At 38.3% G+C, this 20,129-nt stretch overlaps 3 protein-coding genes across 8 annotated transcripts in view; 1 reads left to right on the forward strand and 2 right to left on the reverse strand.

Annotated features, from left to right (window-relative positions):
* The window catches only part of LOC105680968, a 50,718-nt gene extending 37,076 nt beyond the window's left edge, over positions 1-13,642 (reverse strand). For both annotated transcript variants that reach the window (XM_033321682.1, XM_024368735.2), the window contains exon 1: positions 13,058-13,642. The gene's annotated coding sequence lies outside the window, so the exon portion shown is untranslated. The remainder of the gene's footprint in view (positions 1-13,057) is intronic.
* LOC100741863 (FMRFamide receptor) lies at positions 610-18,860 on the forward strand. 5 transcript variants are annotated; one of them, XM_024368736.2, is made up of 6 exons: positions 610-1,243; positions 5,855-5,996; positions 13,837-14,683; positions 15,437-15,705; positions 15,786-15,975; positions 16,576-17,169. In XM_024368736.2, the coding sequence occupies exons 3-6, from the start codon at positions 14,387-14,389 to the stop codon at positions 17,167-17,169; spliced, it is 1,350 nt and encodes a 449-aa protein (XP_024224504.1). In that variant the 5' UTR covers positions 610-1,243; positions 5,855-5,996; positions 13,837-14,386. The 5 variants fall into 5 exon arrangements, with proteins under 5 accessions (XP_024224504.1, XP_012243009.1, XP_024224505.1 ...); XM_024368737.2 differs by lacking the exon at positions 610-1,243 and adding an exon at positions 2,918-3,611; XM_012387586.3 differs by lacking the exon at positions 5,855-5,996.
* A 432-nt stretch (positions 18,861-19,292) lies between these two features.
* LOC117151121 (ATP synthase membrane subunit DAPIT, mitochondrial-like) lies at positions 19,293-19,969 on the reverse strand. The gene is made up of 2 exons (XM_033321683.1): positions 19,709-19,969; positions 19,293-19,593 (listed from the first exon to the last, which is right to left on the reverse strand). The coding sequence occupies exons 1-2, from the start codon at positions 19,790-19,792 to the stop codon at positions 19,507-19,509; spliced, it is 171 nt and encodes a 56-aa protein (XP_033177574.1). The 5' UTR covers positions 19,793-19,969; the 3' UTR covers positions 19,293-19,506.
* Positions 19,970-20,129: the final 160 nt, after the last annotated feature.

Below are 20,129 nucleotides of genomic sequence, written 5' to 3' on the forward strand. Positions count from 1 at the left end.
AAGATCGGACGAGAGGTGCGATTAACCACCGAAGAGCCAATGCCGATAGGTCGAGCACCGCGTAGATCGATCTTTCGAGCCGGCTCTGACGTCGCGTCGCGATATGAATGAAAGTAAAGATAGAGAAGGATGGACGTCGAACGAGAACGAGACGAATCGAAGCGAAGGGGCGAAGGAGGAAAGGTGGAGAAATACGCGGCCGAGAGAGTGGGTGGCGAGAAAACAGAGCCAAGAACTAGAAACGAAATCGGTGAGAGGGAGAAGAGGGAGACTGGCAGATCGAACGAGATTAAAGGAAGAAAGAACAGCGAGACAGAGGGTTGATCCTCGTGGGGGAACGACGTCGTAAAAAGAGACGACGGAAGGGACACGCGGAAAATAAAAAACAGAAGACAATAGGAAAGAATGGAAACGACGCGTAAAAATGATGCGACGAAAGAAACAAAGGGTAAAAACAAGGGACGAGGAAGAAGCCGAGGAAAGATGGAAATGAAAAACTATGACGATAGCGAGAAGAAGAAAGACGGAGTGACGTAACGTTGGTAGGGGTAAGAGAGAGAGGGAGGAGAAACCGCGCAGGCGGCGTCCACTGCCAGGGTCACTCGTCGTGCGTTCGCGAATGCTCTTGTGCTCGGATCATTCTCTTAGTGGAGCACTCAGTGCGCTGCAAGCGCTCCGAGACTGCGTGTCGACTTTACGACCTCGAATGAAGAAACGAGGGGTTCGCGAAAATTCATCCTTTCAATCGCAAGCTACAAATGTGAAAATGAATTTTTCAACGCGGCACCGCTGTACAAAGACTCGAAACGGATCGTAAGACGTTTTTCAGCGAATCGGAAGTCCGCTTCGGGCTGGCGGCATCGAATTTGCGCGATTCGCCCGGCTAAAAAAAGAAAACAAACGAGATAGCGGCACTCGAGTAAAATTCTGAACGAAGATTCGGGGCAAAGTGATATATCGACGAGCGTGCGACGATAATTTTAGAACGAAACCTTTCGTCCGGTTCCAGGTGCCAACGAAACGACAGAGAGACGTATGAACGAACGAGTAAGGTGTAAACGCGATTAGAAGTTGCATCGCGTCGAGGAAGCGAGGGACGCGAAGCGTCTCTCGAATCACCGGTGAAAAACAGCGCATGAAGAATCTTGCAAAGTTCGAAAGTGTAGCCTGTGTTTGAAGATATCGCTGCTGGTGCAACGACGAAGCAATATATACGGGATATCAGGAAGAAACTTTTTCGAAGGTGCGAAAATGGAACACAGATACGCGGCTGTTTTAAAATATCGGATCGTCGCGATATCACACCGCTTTTCCAATCAAAATTTCCTCGCGATTAACATTACGCCAAACTATTCCCACGCTCCTACGCCCACAGTCATTTCTATTAATCTTCGCTCCCTCCGACGATGCGATTCGCGACGTGTTTAAGTAGGTATAAGCAGACTCAGTGTCGTCGTTCACGTATCGAGTATCCAAGTATTATAGCTCGATTAGCATGCCGTTGGTCCGAAAAGGCGTTTTCCCTCGTTACGGATGGCCGACCCTTTTGGTTCTCCGAATGCTAGTTCGATTACCGGGTCTGTCCTCTATCTAGATCGAAATCGCGGTAGAAATTAATTACCAGCGTCGACGTTTCTCGATATCGTTCCACTTGACCATCTTTTTCCACCAGTATTCATTCCGTTAGAATTCGTTAGAGTTCATTCGATTCTTTCGCTTGTTCGCTCGTACTTTGTTTTGCGGTCATGGCGAGTGTAACTTCGGTCGATCGCATAAAAATCGCCGGGTCCCGTGAAAAGTCGATGTTTCTCTCACGGAGACGTTTTAATTGTGGCGGAGTAGCTTATCGGCCCGAGTGACAAACTAGAGAGATACCAAGTGTCACTTTTCGAAGAGCTTTGCTATAAGAAAAGAATCGCTTGCAACCACCGGAAGAAAGAAACCGTATGTTTCCATACGGTATAGCACCGACGCGTTAATTACAGTTTTATGAATTTTGTTGGCCGCTCAAACTCGGAAACAGGACGGATCCGGATCGGTGATTAATAGAAGAATCGATTTCCGTTGAGGCAAAACAATGGCCGGGCAAAGTTTGTTTCGACAAAGCGCCGAATCAAATGCAAATTGCACGGCATTGCGCGACGCGGGACTATTTCACCAGCGAACACGAAATTACATTTTAGCGAGAATCATCGTCACCGAAGCTGTACTTTCTCCTTCGTCTCGCCTTTTGGAATGACCGATGAACCGCGAGACAGATACTTTCGACTGACTTTTTCCAGTTCTCGAAGAAATTGGTAATTTCGACGTGTCGCGTCGAATTTCAACGAACCCGGAATCGCCATATAGCAGAATGGTTCGATGAACGAAGAACGAATTCGTCCGAAGTCTGGTGAAATCACGGAAGAAGGCGGCAAAGTCGGGGCGTCGGGATGCAAAGAAGAACGGTAAAAGGAATTCGGCAATACCGTGGTCCCTATGGCGAGTAGTAATCGCAGAGGGAGAAACTCGATTATCTCGGCTTGCCGAACACCGATCATTCTCACGATCTCACACGGAAGAGACGCAAAAAGAGATCGTAGCCTCGAGGACCAATCGATCGCGTTAACGCGAAACGACCGTCGAAAGAAAACCGCTTCGATACCAGGATATTGCGATAAGGGACGAACGGACGACAACCATCTACCCTTTTGGGCTTGCCACTTTTTCTCGAGGCAAACAAAAGAACCCGAGAAAGTGCGGGTTCAACGGGAAGAATCGTGATCGACTTTCGGAGCAAGCGATTTCAGATCCCTTAGACGTCGTCGATCGTCAAGGGAATCGCGTTATGTCTATCGAAAGAAATTAAACTTACGATTATCTACGTGGACGAAGAGCGCGTACATCCAACGAAGAATTAACTCTGTGCAAAGGGCCGGCAATGATAATTCGTCTCGTGAGCAGACATGCAACGTGAACGAAGAGTAAGAGTGAAACGTCCGAGATAGCGGTGATTTTAATTAACGAAGCTAACAAAGTGGAACGATGCAGTTGTCAAATACTCGATGGAAACATTGTTTCGACGATTTCTACGTAAACCGGTAGATCTCCTTTAAGTACAAGATATAGAGAAGCAAAGTTTGCAAGAACTTTTGTACAGAACGGTGTGCGAGTTCTCGTTCGAACGAACGATTTAACGTACCGTCTTGTTTGTTCCATTGCGATCGAAAGAACTCGACTTGTCCCGTACTGGTTAAGCTTAACGGTAGCGCTTTTCCCACTAACAAATTTTAATCGGTCTCGTACAGCGAATAGAATTTCGCGAGTCTTGACACGTCGGGAGCCAGAAGGAAACGCGATGCATGTATCTATACACCCCAAAAATCGATGAAAGGAAGGACACGCTGCAGCATCTGACGATAATCTCCGAGACGCGCGTGATCGCGGACACGCATCGACTCGCGACTCTGATTCCTTTTACGTACATTCCCGCGATTCGTCCTATGATTCGCTCTCACGCGCGATAGCGACGATTGTTAGTCACCGCGAGAGTCGATTAATTATGTCACGGTTTCACGATATGCAAATACGCGCATCTGGAGGCGCGGGCTGATACGTCGCCATTCACCCAGGTGAGCACGTCGAATTACCATTAACGATATTGTGCCTATCTTTAAACGTAATCGAGAAATTGCACGTTAGATTTAAATGTTAACGAAATGTTCGATGTAATTGAAAGGACGAACGTACTAATTCGTCGTGGCAAACCTAACTGTCGAAACACGCGAAGGGCAATTAATATTAATTATGTGTATTTATTGAGCGCAGCAGGTAATTAACCCCGTAGATTAATTTCGCGAAAATAGACAAGTATTTCGGAGATTTCGTGACGTTCGGAATTGATTTTGATAAACCGGAATGCGAGCTTTTACGCGTCTACAGGAAATTTGAAAGTGTAAAATTGCACAAGGTACGCGTAGTATGAAAAAACATACAAAGTACTGAAAGTATGGCGCTTTCTACGATACTCTATACTCGATAGATAACGCAATTTTCTACCGAGGTTCTACTTTCTTCGTTGTATCCTGAAAAGTACGAATTTGCGTAAAAATCCGCAGTCTACTAATAACATATTCGATCGACTGTTTCGTGACTGCATAATAATTAACGGGAATTCGGTGATGGAAACAACGAGTGCGTTCCGTCGCCCGAATCTATTCGATAGCTGTATCGTCAAACAGCGACAAATACGTTACACCAATATGCATATCGATGCATACCAACGCTGATTAAATATTTTCTGTGATTTCGAATTTCAGCGTGTCCAGCGTATCTATTGTAGAAAATTAATCGACCTTCGATCCTTCGATATTTCGCGCTCTACCATTTCGATAAATATCCGCGGATACCGTCGTAAAGCTTTTTCTTGCCTTTTCCAAGTATTTCGGCAGCGCTAAAGCGAAGAACATGACAGTTTGATTTGTGGAAACAGTGACGCGTGAGAACACGATGGTCGTCTACGTGATATAAACGAAACACGTAAGGCAGCAGCAACGGCAATCGAAGAATAATTTTTTCGCGCTTTCAAACACATTTCGCTAGCCGTAACGACAGCCAGACCGAGAGACCATTTCGATAATGCGGCGGCAAATAAAACGCGATGTAGGTGGTCCCACGTCGAGGCGAACATGACCGTAACGCTCCTAAATTTGCGATTTACGACTGAGATTTTGGTGTCAATCGGTTTTACTCGGCCAAGTCGGCTAGTCCGTTGGGGAAAGATTAAACGTTGATACAGTCAGAGGGTGCGCGAAGCTGACGTTTCCTTTTAACAGAATTTCCTTCTTCAACGACCATCTATTCGCGTAAGAAAGTCTAATTTTTTACATAGCCTCGATACACGTAACTTTGTTCGAAAACAATTTTCACATCTACGTAAGAGAAACCAGCCAAGTATTTCGGTCGGACAAATGCGAATAATTTTTTTGCGTCGCAGAGTTTCGGAAAGACTGATAAATCTTGTCAGCAGCGAAAGCTTCGACAAAAGAATAAATCGCATCAGTCTACGATTAATCATCTTTAGCTCAACGTACTTCGATATTACTCGTATTCGTGACGAATTAACGAATCATTTATCACGAAACAGGGAGGAACGAACAATATGAAACGGCAAACGCAAAAGTGTGCTACTGATACATTGTGATTTCGGCGTCCAACGGAGCGAAAAATCGCTCTGATTCAAGCAGCGCTTATTTATATCGAATGATTGGGAATTAAGACAATCCGTTGGAACGATCAAAGTCTAGCTGTGTTTTGTCAGAAAATTCGTTAATGCTTATACGCCCGTAACCGACTTGCTCCTCCAAACGAGTATCTTCCACGAGGGGTTAGAATAACCCCTTTGATTAAAGTCCTCGGATACCGTGCAGGTTCCATCAATGATTACCCACAGAGTACATCGAAGAAACGATGAAAGAAGAATCGATATGGTAAAATTCACCTAAGAGGAGAGCTACTTTGTTCAAAGTTTTAGCAGCTTAACGATCCTCGTAAAGGGACAATAGGAAGAAAAAATCGTTATCAAACGCAATTTACGTCAGAGTATGGATATTACGCTTGCATTCTAAAATTTTATTCGCATCGTTCGCGTCGTTTCATTAAACGACGTCGCGCGTTTATGGGAAATTTCAGTCAAATTCTTGCCATGTAGGATGTTAACCATACCTCTCTCGTATTAATAGAAATTTTGCGATCGTCGCTTTTATCTCGTATGTGAAACGTTTGCCTATCTCGTGCACGTGGTGCACAGAATCTCGTCAAACTTTAGCTCACGTTGATCACTTGCTTCTATGATTTTTTAATTATCGTCCAACAGGGATTGGCGGAGTTTCTCTTCGATGGAAGACTTTTCCAGTTACATTAATACCCGATGATACCGTCGAACAAAATAGTTCTCAAGTGGAAACGACAGACATTGCTCGATTTAATTCGTAGCCGTAATTATTTATAGCTATTGGGTATTTATCCGACTATTGCGAATAATTTATCCATCGATCGATAATCAATTAAGAATTTGTTAAATGTTTATCACGTATTCGCTCGATAACATTTTTTTACTAGCCACCGTTGCAACCGACGTCGGAAAATTACCTTCGTATGATATAACAATAAACGTGCGAGTGGAAAAATCATATTCATCGAGTTTTCTCGTGGAAGGTAACGTATACGCATTAAAGGTATTTACGTGACGCTACACACCAGGCAATTTTCTTTATCTCGTTTATCGTACCATCACCCGAGACCGGGATCAAACACCGAATGGAAGGGAACCGATTGCCTCTTCATCGAATTTCGAGAGAAATTCCAAGTGGACGGAATTTTATCTTGCCCGATTACAGAAAGACACTTTATTAATTTCCATTTTATAATAAATAAGCTGTTATAACGAGAAGAATGCATAAAGGATAAAGGGATTTAAATTATCTCTCTAATATCTACGAGCACAAAGAGAAAATTATTAAGCGAACGATTACTTTAATACGATTAGCGAACGGTTAATAAAACAGCATAGAACGAAAAGAAAACAAAAGATCCGCGGAAATTCCAACAAACCTAAACTCGTTATACCTAAATCTTAAGGGATATCGATTTTCGATGTTGTAGCTGTACTTTGATAATCAGAGAGATCCGTTTACGATGGCGAAACGTACGATAAAAGGTAATTTACCGTGTTCCATCAATTTTATCGTGTTTGAGGCGTAAAGTAAGAAGCGAGTAACTGTGGGAACGTAAAGCAAGCAAAGGTACGAGTCTGCCTAGACGTCCTGTCTGCCTTTCAAACTTCTCTCGCGTTTCTTCTGTAATAAAAAAAAGAAACACGAGAAGAGGGAAGACAAGCAGAGGCAAGGTCTATGTTCGAATGACAAAGGTGAAGATTAGCCAGGTAAATAATCATGTTTGATCTCCCTCGAGAGTCTGACAGTACGCGTCGTGTCTCGAACGAACGATCGAGATAACAGAGACTCTCTTAAGCGCTGCCAAATCCACGTCTTTATAGTCGACAACTTAGACCGTTCCCTTGTAATCGATGTCCCGGCTCGGCTAGAAACAGACGGATGAGAAAAAAGAGCCATTCAATCTGACGAAGAAGATGCGTCATAGGTCGCCCTAAGTGGAGCTTTCAAAGAAGAAACGTTAAGGAATTTTATGATAAATTCTTTCCACCTATCAGAGATATAAGAAAACCAACGAGTATTTGCGGCAGAATCGCCTACTATCTCCACTCGCTTACCCAGAAATATTCTTGGAAAATTTGAAATTTATCCGGGACGTATTTAGAAAGAAGAAACACAAAAAGTAGGCTAAACAATGGTAAAGAAAGATAAAAGATCGCTACTTCTCGATTCCGAGATCTCGTTTTAACGCCGAGCGACGTGTAACACGCTCGTGATGCAGGAATTTGTTTTCAATGTAAATAACACGATGCTTCTGAAAAAAATCGTACACGCGCGATAGATGTACGCGAAAAGCGGAACGGAAAAAAGAAACGAGACGACGCGATTAATATCGAAAAAGCCTATCGTCGACTCGATAAAATGGTCAGCTGTCGCTTTCGTTATTGCCAACCCTCTAAAAATACGTGTAGCTTCAGTCTTCGACTCTTCTCGCTTCAACTCTGAGTCAACTATAGGAACTTCTTATCTAATTTTAACGCGAAACACTGTGCACGCGGATAGAATATCTCGAAGTACGAGAGATTGCACAGCCTTGGCGATTGTGAAATTTGGATCGGGCCTCGTAAACTCGAAACCCAGCATGTTTACGAGAAAATTTGCCGATTAACAGATACGTACGCTGTCTGTAAACGATTGTATAACTCTGCTATGACATCGCCGTAACGCTCTCCCTCGCTTTCGATTAATCGCCAGATGTTCACAGCTTTCTATTTCACTTTTAAACACCGACACGACGTTTACGATCGACTAATCATTCGCATTCGCAGTTCCTCCGTTGCTCGTTCGTTCGTACGAACAAACATCGACGAAGCTTTTACAAAAGTTCCAGCCTGATACTTTTCCACGCTTTCGATAAGCAATTTCCGTTTCGTAAATGAAGCAAGTATCGTAAACGTTGGCGATCGTGGACCCCGATACTCGTCGAGGAAATATACTCGAAGACAGAAGGAGATACAAAAGCTTAAAGACGAAAAATTTCCCAAAAGCCGTGACATTTACGAAATGGGACGTGCGTAAGAACGACGAGGTTTTCGTAGAACACAATGACTATAGCGTAGTGAAAATAATCCACATGCCATCGTGCCACTTTTGTACGTACGATCGTGTCTGGATCTTTTGAAAAATAAAATTCTCAGTGGCGAGAAACGGTACGCGTCTAAAAATGATACCAGCGATATTTTCTTTCTGTTAATCCGTGCCAACCTAACGCCAGTTACTTCGTGTTCGAATGCTATCAAGAAAAAGAGGAAGAAAGTAACAGGCAGATCCAGTGAATTTAGTTTCGTCGATGTGTGTAAAAAGAGGACGTAACGGAGACCCGGAGACACGCCGTCTGATCTTAAACGGCTGTTACCACTTATCGCATTCCCATCTCGTGCCGCGGTTACTCCACTTTCCGTGGCCAATGAAACCAAACGACAATCCAGCAGCGGCTGACACTTTCGTATTTCTCGTTACACGAACGTGTGCCGTTATATTTTTGACAATGACGCGACCGCGAAGGCTGGATTCGAGGCATCTGCTTCTAGTTGAACGACAGCAGTCGTAAAAGAAAAAACATGAAAACAAGCACGCGTATCGAAAAGAACATTCCTCGAAAAATAGAAAAAAAGCACGAACGATGAATGAACGTGATATCTTCCGAGTCGAAACTTTCTTTCCTACGGCTACCGAGTTTCCTTTTTCAAGGAAAAACAGTGCTAAAACTCGTGACACGATTTCCAGCTTCCTAATAGCTGGGTATAAGTGAGAAGACACGTTAGATGTTGTTCACACTTGGAGGTTATTACTTATAAGTGACGGTAATACCGTCTCATTTCCTGGCTGCTCCACTTTGCAAGAGCAACGAGATCAGTAGCCTCGACACGACGCGACCGATTTACCAAAGTCGATTTAATGAAACGCCACTTTTGTCTCGTTGACTTTGCGGTCAGCAGTTTACGAAAACGTAAATTCGAAGAATCGTGTTCGCTGCTGATACGAAACAGTGGAGATACTCGAGACGCTTATAAAAGGCCAGCGTGTGGTGATACGGAGCAAGAGAAACACCGCTGTTCTACCGTTTGTAAACATATAGTGATTATTTGTCAGCCATTCCACTCTGATCTATCAATATCCTAGTTGTGCATTTGTACGCGTAGCCGATACGACGATATAAATATCGCCTTTAACCGTGAATTATTCTCTCGACAACCACACCATTACGCAAAAGTGGAAACGAAAAGGATTTTGCAGCTCGAAATACCTCAACGAATGGTATCTAACATTTTGACGATGTAACACCGATATCAAACTTTCCTTTCATATAATAGCAATTTATAGAATTAATTATAACGATTCGAAGAACGTTCGGAATCGAAAAAGAAATATTCATCGAGTTCTTCGATACTGTCGGTGAATCGCGCGGTCGTTTGACGAACCGTAACAAGTACAAGCTCGTAAATAATAATTTAAGGTCGAAGATGTCTTAACGACTTTATTAGTCTTCTTGCCGTAATTACGACCCAGTCATTAATTATGATAACATAATTTGGTTCGCCGTCCCAGTTGAAAACCAATATCGATATTGATCTTATCGTTACACCGAGGTTACCGCATCCATACTTCCAACCATTTCACGCGAGAATTACGTACTTTCCTCTATATCTATTTCCCGAACGATATTACGAAAACTATTCGTACAAGTTCGACCAACGTAATTTGCGTTCCCATAAAAGAGAGAGCTCCATTTCCGCTATTGTCGATAAGACGGCATAATTCTGTCTAAGGTTGAATGAAACATTCATAGACCACTTTATGAAACTTGTATCGCAAAACGAAGCAACGAGAAAGCATCTGGATACCGTCGGAATACGGATAAAAGAAGCAACATCGGCAGATTAATTTTTATGCAACGAGAGGCCAACCCGATGAGACGTTTTCATTAAACCGTTAATTCAAGCAACGATGTACGCAGTCGTTAGCCTTAATCGTGATTAAAGCGACGTGGCTAATGCACCGTGTACTCGGTCACCGAGTATCTCTTCGTATCATTTGCACGCAATCGAAATTAACCAGAGACATATCGGCAAAAATTGGTTCAAACTCGCAGCCCTTATAAAAGATGCGTAGCTCGTATGCGTAGCTATTATTTGGCTGCTTCGAAGGTGAAACTATGTCTAACGAATATTTATAGAAGATGATGATAATTTCTGCGTAATGTTCTCGCGAGGAACTCGCTATGCGTCACGGTAAAACCACGATAGTTACTTAACTTCCTCGAAATCCAATATACCGCGGAAGCTAATTCACGAGTGAATTTCAAGCAATTCCATTACGGACCACCGGCATCGTGAAAAATTTTCAAGATAATTCAGGTTAAACGAGGCAGCGACTATTTCGCACGAGTGAACACGATTTTCCATAAAATAGATAAAACGTGACGACTATGGTCCGAATATATTCTCGTGCTTAGTCACGGTTAGTCGATGTATTTACTTACCGAGTTCGAAAAACAATTCGAAAATGTTTCTAATTGTTTCGATTCAGTCGCGTCTCTACCATCGTCGCGTAACGTCGATTATTACGTTCAACGAAGATACCACGATACAGACGTGATTTTTATCGCTTAACGAATTCTAAACACTTTCGCTGAACAAGTATTCGAGCCGCCAAAAACGATCAACTATTTAAGAAATCTATTCAAAATGTTACGACTACGTAATAAGCGATTCGAACTTGTAGAATAAATTGTGCGAAAGTGATTCTCCGATTAGAGCGGAGAACATGCGCGTATTGCGACAAATTCGTACCACGAGAGATAATACGATTTACTAAACGCGTTGAAATCCTATTTTATTTTTCTGAAAACGAAGCTTTGTATTTTCCATTTTCGACTTATTTTCACAATGTAAAACGAAACTTCCTGTCGATTAGCCACGTTCAAGCATACTTGATAAATTTTCAAACGAAAACCATTTTCTCGAAAACTAGGCCGAGTGTGTAAACATGTTATTCTATACTTTTTTTCTTACTTTTCCCACAAGGAATCACGCGGTGTTCGTACTTTCGCACGTTATTCGGCCGAATCCTCTAACTAGACGCAAGCGCGATCTTTGGATATTTTCAAGAGTACAGCTAGAGTTTTCGAAATTACGCGTGTTGATATATTGGCTCCTCATAACGGAGGGTAATATAGCCCCCGGGGAGCATATTGCTCTCCATTAACATGTTAACGTTTTTTATTTATATTATAATCGCGTAGACATGCCGCGGACAAATATTTATCGGAGATCGAGAAGATTCTACAGCCTAAGAGAAGGAAATCGAAGAGATATTTTAAAGCGTCGTTAGCTTTTCTCATAACGAGGACATAGCGAATGCACATCGTGCGAAAAAGAAAGAATATGCGGTGTGATTTTTGTATATAAGCAGAAGAATTCGCTTTATTTATTTTTGATCTTAAAATATTAGCAAAAAGAATTTGTTATGATTTTTGTTAGGGAGCCATATTACCCTCGCTTTTGTACAAGCCCCAAAAACGACTTCTTTTCGTAGAGCATGTGACGTTCGATTAAATTGTTTTTCTTCTAACTTTAATTATTTTCTTCTTTTTGCCATTCGTCAGGGATAACCTTGTTAGTTTACGAACATTTTACGCGAAGGTTTAAAACAGTTTGAGTTATCAATCAGATTTTAGGAAGAAATATAAAACTGGGCGCCATATTACCACCCTTTACCACTCTACTCGTGACAATTTATCCAGAACAAGAAACTAGAATTTCGCGAGAACAAAAGTGAACGACGGCACTTGGTTCCTCAAAAGTTTGATTAAAAACGTAAGCGTTGCCAATGAGACTCTCGCTCGTGCAGCACATTCGTGAGAGATACGCGATAAAGTTAAATTTCTTAAATGGCCTCGATTCTTCCTTCGAAAACTTTTCTTTCCCGTTCTTTCTTCTTACGTTTCTCTCTTCTTTTCCTCTTCCTTTTTGGCGACCGAAGATATCGAGTTTAATCGCTTGTCGATGATAAACGATCGATAGTTTCTACTTTACTTCGCCCACTAAGCTGTCTACCGCTGCGAATTTGCGCGCAAACTGTCTAAAACGAATCTGAATCGACGCTTTCAAGTTTAAACGGCATTTGATAGCTTCTATCGAAAACAACGGTACATCGATGCGTTGAATCAGTGTTGTATCAAAAAGGGAAACTCTCGTTCGTTTGCAAAATCGACGACACCGACATTAGGAAAGGACGAATTAACGATTCGTTGAAACGTACCAATCGATACTCGAAATGGCGGAGATTGTATCGAACCGATCGTTCGATCGATTAAACAGCGATGCCTTGCCCCCTATGCCTTGCTTTACCAATCAATATCATCGACGATTAATCGTCGATTTTATTAAATTTACTAAACTTTTCTGTATAGAATGTTCTCGCTATTTTTACAGGTTGATACTTATGTTAGCACAGAAAATTGTTCACTATACATACTGTATGAGTTATGCGAAACTTCTTGAAGATGATTTCCAAGAATGTTACAATTAATTAATCAAAAAATCATAAAGTCGATCGAAAAATGTAGAAACGTAGAAGAGGCATTTGTCGCGAATACAAATAAATATGATAAAGCGAGAATAGTGATCTGAAATGCATGTATGATTGCAACAAATATCTTTTAATTTTTATATACGTTTCCAGATTCGTTGAAAATTTTACCGATATACCATGATGGCCCTGTGTCGTTATAGCGCTAATAGACTTTTAAAAATTATTCGTGCAAAGTTTCTATCGGTATTCAAACGCTATATATTCTACGCATGCATTATTTATAAAAACTTGTAAGATTTTTGACTTACAGACACTCTAGTAGCGTCGCAGCTTCTTAATCCGATCGGCCCTTTCGGTATACAATGGCAGGCAAGCGTTCAAACGCTCTCGTTTTGTTGTAAAACACGACTTCGTTTTTCCCTCTCATTGTACGTTTATAATTCGTTCATTTCGCTCGTTCGTTTCGCCTCGCCGTTGATATTTAAAGCTTTGTTATCGGTTGAACCATTGAAGCTCGAAACTCACGAAATCACTGGATCACAGATAGTGGATGTAGTTCGCCAGTTACGTTTACTACCTTCTCTCCGTGCTACTGTTTACCGAATAAGGTCGATGTCAATGCCTACAAATACACTTCCGCTATATAGAAACATATGTATTGTTTTTGCGACGGGGAAGCAGACAAACTTTCGGTCGATTCGATCAACGCTTGACGCACCGTTTTTGAATGTTACGCGATTAAGGACACATAGCATAAGTTACATAAGTTACAATACGCGTTGTATTGTCTTTTAAAAAGAAACAGGGCGCGACGATCCCGATCTCTGGCGGTGCATATTAGAATTTTATTCCCATTACACAGAATACATATATACATTTATGTATTATATACTTTTACATTTATTTATTATTATATCAATACAAGTTACAAAAATTAAATTAAGATATTTATATTTATATTACAATATTTATGTATATGTATTTATTATATACATATATATACATACATATAATACATATAAAATATACATATAAAAATAAATGAGAAATTACATTTCAGTATACATTTCATACTTTTTGATTACAGATTCCTGCAAATGGAAAACTGGAAATAGGGAGACGAATATGAAACTGTGAAATTACGATATATCGCAGATGTACACACAAGAAGTTAACAAAACTGTCATGAAGATCGAGCAAATCGAATTAGAATCGATACTGTTTCAGAACACGCGAGAACGATACGAAACTAGATAACACTTTGGGATTTCGATAAAATATTCGTCATGTTACCAAAACTATTAGTTCTCGGCTCTCACAAGGTCAAAAGGTAGTGAGAGTCGAATTAAAATAACAATAAGACGAACGTCTTAAGATTACGTACCGAAGGATTACATCGAACATAAGCTTAAATCGTTCGAAGCAAAGTAACAAAGACAAATTCATTCCCGAGTGAATCTTTTCCTGAAAGAAAAATCTACAGTGAAAAAACGATCTAATTACATAGGTACTGATACGTATATAAGTGATAAAGACGAGAAATATTTTTGAAGAGTGAAGCATGAGATTGAAAGGAAATAAAGAAAAAGACTGATGAAGAATCGGGTGAAAAGAAAAAACGGAGATACTTGAAAACGATGGAAACAAGCCTCAAAATTTTCAACAGCACCAGTTACTACGATGCTGGACAATTATTGGAAAATTTATCGATTAAAGAGACCACGAGAGAACCACTCGAATGTAAACAGGAAATCAATTCGAACGGTCTGTTTGATTTCATTATCTATGGCGTGCTGATGAATCTGGTCGGTCTTTTTGGGATATTCGGCAACGCGATTTCGATGATCATTCTCTCGAGGCCGCAAATGAAATCGTCGATCAATTACTTGTTAATTGGCCTAGCCAGATGCGACACCGTCTTAATTATCATTTCGGTAAGTAAGTTTGTTAGTCGGAACGATCACTTTTAAATCGTGTCGACAAAATATTTAACACGGAAGTTCCTAAACGCTCAAGTTGAAACTTTAAAAAATTTACGCCACCATTATCTTCTAAAGACGAGAAAGTAGTTTAAAAGGACTAGGTAAAGAAGAATCTTAAATCGCAACCACCTACGAAGCAAACGGGAGATACATAATTCCTTGCACGATAGAATATACGAACGTTCAGTCATCGCGAGTTTATAACTACGGGCCAATCTCTGGAATAAAGTTACTTGGATACAGATTACGATGAATACCTCGTTAATTTATTGTTCTTTGTCAAATGCTTTGTTTGTAAACAAGTTATAATACATATGCTTTATTAATTATTAACGCAAATAATTATTGCTAATTGGAATTTCTAATCTCGGTAAAAATACACGTATCTATAAATCGTCACATTTCGCGAATCGCCATAATTTCGAAATCGGTATCAAAAGATATTTTAGATGATAGATAAAGATACCTGCAGATAATTCAAATACAATTTATACGCGCGAAAATATGACATTTTTAGAGACTCCATCCAATTTATTAATTACTCTAGAGGGAGAAAGAGAGAGATTCTCTCTAGTTAAGTTTTAATTGTTAATGAAAAATTCGCTTTCATCCAACTGCAAACAGCTTTCGTTATATCGCTAAAATAATAAGCGAAAAAAGAAAAGATAAAGTATTAAGTGAAAAGAAAGTTTATGATATTTTCAGATATTAATTTACGGCTTACCTGTTATTTACACGTACACTGGCCAGCTGTTCGACTATAAGTTCATCGTGCACCCGAAGATAGTCCGATTCTTATATCCATTATCATGCATAGCGCAAATAGCAACGGTGTACTTGACTCTAACTGTGACTCTAGAGAGATATATCGCAGTATGTCATCCTTTACAAGCTAGGTCTTTTTGTACGTACGGACGAGCTCGACTAGCAGTATTGGTTATCGTGCTATTTTCCTTTCTTTACAATCTACCAAAGTGAGTAATTTCACTTCCAGCCGATTTAAGCTTGAATTACACCGCTAATATAAAATACATTCTTTTTATCTTTTTTACAGATTTTGGGAGGTAGATTACTATGCGGAAGTTCATTGGAAGTACAATGTTACTATATACTGCATATATCCGGCAGACTTGAGAAGCAACAACTTGTATGTCACCGTTTACGTCCACTGGATGTATTTCTTTATTTGTTACCTGTTTCCCTTTCTTGCTTTGGTGATATTCAACGCTGCCATTTACCAAAGGGTAAGTAAAATAAATCGTGTCGTGTCGTTTTGAAAAAAAAAGCAAAATTTCAGTAATATCTTAATATCGCGGATTATTATTATTTTCAAAACATAGAGTACTTCAAATCCATTTATTATTTCCAAGTTATTATACAGAGTATCACCGTAAAAGAGAAGAAACTGTAATGCAAATGCAACATCGCAATTCCTAACATGTTACCGTACACACGTAAGAGCATACCTATTTGGAGCAAAGTTTATAAATGCATACACTTCAGAATGCAATTATGAATACAGGTTTTATCATGTTCATTTTCCAACTCGTTCATTTCTCTTGCACATGCAGTCACTCTTTTATCTACACAACTTTATTTCTCTTCGATTTTCTATATCTATTCAGAATCTTTATGAATCATTGCCGAACTTCTTCTAATCATTCTGCATAGCTGAGCGAACGCAAAATTAATTACATCTCTTTTTTCACAAGCTGATTTATTGTATCTGATTCGTGTAAAATTGATTTCATTTCGAATCGAGCGAAGGTAACGCTGCTCTAAAAAATAAGTTACTTCTTACTACAAATAGATATTGATTATAAAATTATAATGCGATGTTTCAGGTGAGAAAAGCAAATAGAGATTTGCAACAGCTTTCTCGACATCAAAGACGCGAAATCGGACTAGCAACCATGTTACTTTGCGTGGTGATCGTTTTCCTGATCTGTAACATCCTACCGCTAGCCTCGAACATTCACGAGACCTTCTTCAGCGATCCGCCACATTGGTTGGTGCAGACAGGCAATCTTCTCGTGACAATCAATAGTAGCATCAATTTCATTATCTACGTGATCTTCGGTAGGAAATTCAAAAGGATATTTTTGAAGCTGTTTTGCAATTCAAAGTTATTCCGACCTGGCAGAGACAGTCCAGAATTTCAAACTTACGACGAATCGATCGTTACCAATATGACCAATATAGAATTAAGGAACTCTATCAGACATTATCACGTAAACAGATCGAGTACTATCAACAGAAATAACAATGTCTCGAATGGCAGTATGCGACAAAGCGTGAAAATATCAGCAAGACCAGCCAGTCCAGGACCTTGTGTGTATTATCCTGCAAGGAGTCCTGTCAGAAGCCCTAGTCAGATGTCCGCAACATCAAGCACACAGAATGGGTGGAGTAAAAAAGATGTAAATTCTTCTTTGTAATAAATCTTAAATATTTAATCTAATCGCAATAAGTCGACGATCATTCATGAATCACAATGAATATCTTTTGTGCACCAAATAAGATGAAATAAGAAAATCTTTTTGTACAAAAATCATTCAAATTGAATGTAATCAGATAAGCTCGAAAATATTGGTGTTTATCTGTCTTGCTAGTTAATTTTCGGACGAAAAACAGCATCGATATTGTAAATTTATTCTCATATTTTATTAAATAATAATTCAATCTCTCGAATTATTTCAATTTTTATTTAAGTTTTACGTACACTTGTTATCTTTCTTCTTCTTCTTTTTTTACAGTTACCATCGATAAAACAATTTACACATACTTATTTTTATAAAGACTTTAATATCATATAATAATCACAGAAATTTCAGAAATGCGATGCATTTTGTCACAGATTTCATACAACTGCTTCATAATGTACATATTGTATACGAGACATTTTATCATCGTAATGAATAAACATTACTTAAATATGTGTAAAAGGTCATCGTTCTCCGAAGTTTGATGCACGAATTAGGAAGAAAATAATAATATTTGAAAAAATATATTTTTCGACTATTAGACAAACAAAAGATATTCAGAAACAAGAATATTGTTGAAAAAACAAAACATAAATCAGTACGTGTTTACTTGTTACAAAACCTACAAAAGGAGTGATTACCTTGCACGAAAAGGCATTCTCGCGTTGTTATAATCCACAAAAATTTTAGCAAGTTGTAAATATACTCAAACTATTTTGATATGTTTAAATAGAGACTTATAGATGAAACTTATTTTTGGTGTATAAGTTATATCTATAATGTCCACTATCTTTCCTGAAAACAGGCATTGAAAGAGAAATGACTAAAATAAGATCAACGTTCCCCATTACTCTTATTCTTATAAAGAGGCTGAATTTATTTGTAAACAAGAATCAAAAATTTACGCAAATACAGTATTATCAACATTTCTCCAGCACTGCTTACAATGTTTGAACGAATGTAAATAATATCCAAATTCGATAGGAATAAAATTTCACTCGATTTTGTATCTTGAAAAGGATAAAAAATAAATAAATATTTAGATCGCGAAACAATTCGGTTATTTCGAAACGTCATTTATAATAGAATACTTGGATGTGTATAACCGAAACATTGAAACACAAAAATATTGTATTCGTTATAGCTCACTTATTATTCTAAGATGCTAAGGTGTATTATACTGATCAAAAAAATAAAAACATTCATATATGTAATAATTAATATTTATGTTTATCATATAACGGTCTTCCCTCCGTGTAAAATAAGCACGTTATTCACTTCATTGAAATCTTTTATCTCATAACTAAAAAAGTATGCCTGTATTTTTATTTTTTTAGATCTATACCTTAGTACTTTAGAATGGGATACAAACATGTACCTGAAATTATTTACTATGAGTAGATCGTTTAGATTCTTTTATATTATGTCGCAATAATTCTTCTGTGAACGTCGATATACTTTTGTTAAGAATATTTCATGTAAAAGGAGATATACATGTTATCGATATATTTTGTTCTATTATTTCTATCAAGCGTACAAACTTTTATAAGCAACACAAAATGTTACAAATGATATGTATAAATACAAAAAACGAGAACTGATTTAGTTAGAACTTCGTGATGAATTTTGATTGATTTGAATTTAAAAAAAAAACGTTTAGCAACCAAACTACGTCATTCTTAAAGTAGTAATATCAAAATTTAGGGTTAAATAGAGGGAAAATAAACGCTCTCATAGTTATATGATAAAAAATAGTATGAATCACATAAATATACATTATATTCTAATCACAAGGTTTCGATTAATAGGTAATTAAATTCGAAATTATTATGATTATATAAATAGTATAGGCAATAAAAATATATCATCGTAAATTAATTGTAGATATTATTTCCTTGCGATTGTAGCTATTCAGAACCATTCCAGCTTTGTAGATATTTTAATTTATAATTAATTACGTAAACACATTTTTCATACTGTTCCTTTTATTAATAATGCCCTATATTAAATGGGATTGTCCTACATCATAGTTGAATAATATTATGAACATTAAAACATCCATACAAAGATAGTAAGTATAGGTACAGTTAAATTTATTTTTAGACTTAAAATATATTTAATTTATAAAAAATTAAAAATTCTTGTTCTAAAAATTTTGATACATTGCAATATATTAATAAAAATAAATGATGAGGTTTTAATAATTAATAATTCTTTATTCTTAATGAGACTAAAGTAACGCAGAAATTAATATTACATAATGTATCTACTGTATTTAATCTTGTTATTGATTCATTTTTCGTCTGTCTTTTTACTTTTTGGTTTTAAATAGAAGTATAGGCCTAGAGCAATCATTCCACCGATTGATGACAAAGCCACCTGTAAAAAGGAAAATAGTGTCACTACATATTAAATTGTGATACAACTTTTAAGATATTAACTAGAAAATTCTATATCGTCAATAGAACAAATAGCAGATTTTGAGGTTACTTACATTTGCTCGACCACGTTCGGTGACACTATTAAAATATTTCGATAAGCCAGTAAGCCCGTGTTCTGCGTCGTTCGAGCTTGCCATTATGTTTCAGTAAAAAAAAATCTACGTGTTTACTTAATACACAATTCAAATTGAAATGTTAATTGTCACTTTGATACAGTTCGAATTAGACTATAATACTTCTTTTCTGTCTCCTTAGCAAAGTTTAAGTGAACACCACTAGAGGGTGTTCAATGCACGTGACATCTAATGATATATGTAAAAGAATCACATACCGTGTACATGATTCTTTTATATACATGTATGTATATTTATTTACATATTTCAAAAGTTTATTTTCACATGTTTCATAACTATGTATATTTTTAAACTTAAACTATTTGACCTTTGTATTAAAGTAATATCGTAATTAAATCTG

Source organism: Bombus impatiens, unplaced genomic scaffold, assembly GCF_000188095.3.
Source record: "Bombus impatiens unplaced genomic scaffold, BIMP_2.2 scf_0478, whole genome shotgun sequence".
Classification (NCBI taxonomy): domain Eukaryota; kingdom Metazoa; phylum Arthropoda; class Insecta; order Hymenoptera; family Apidae; genus Bombus; species Bombus impatiens.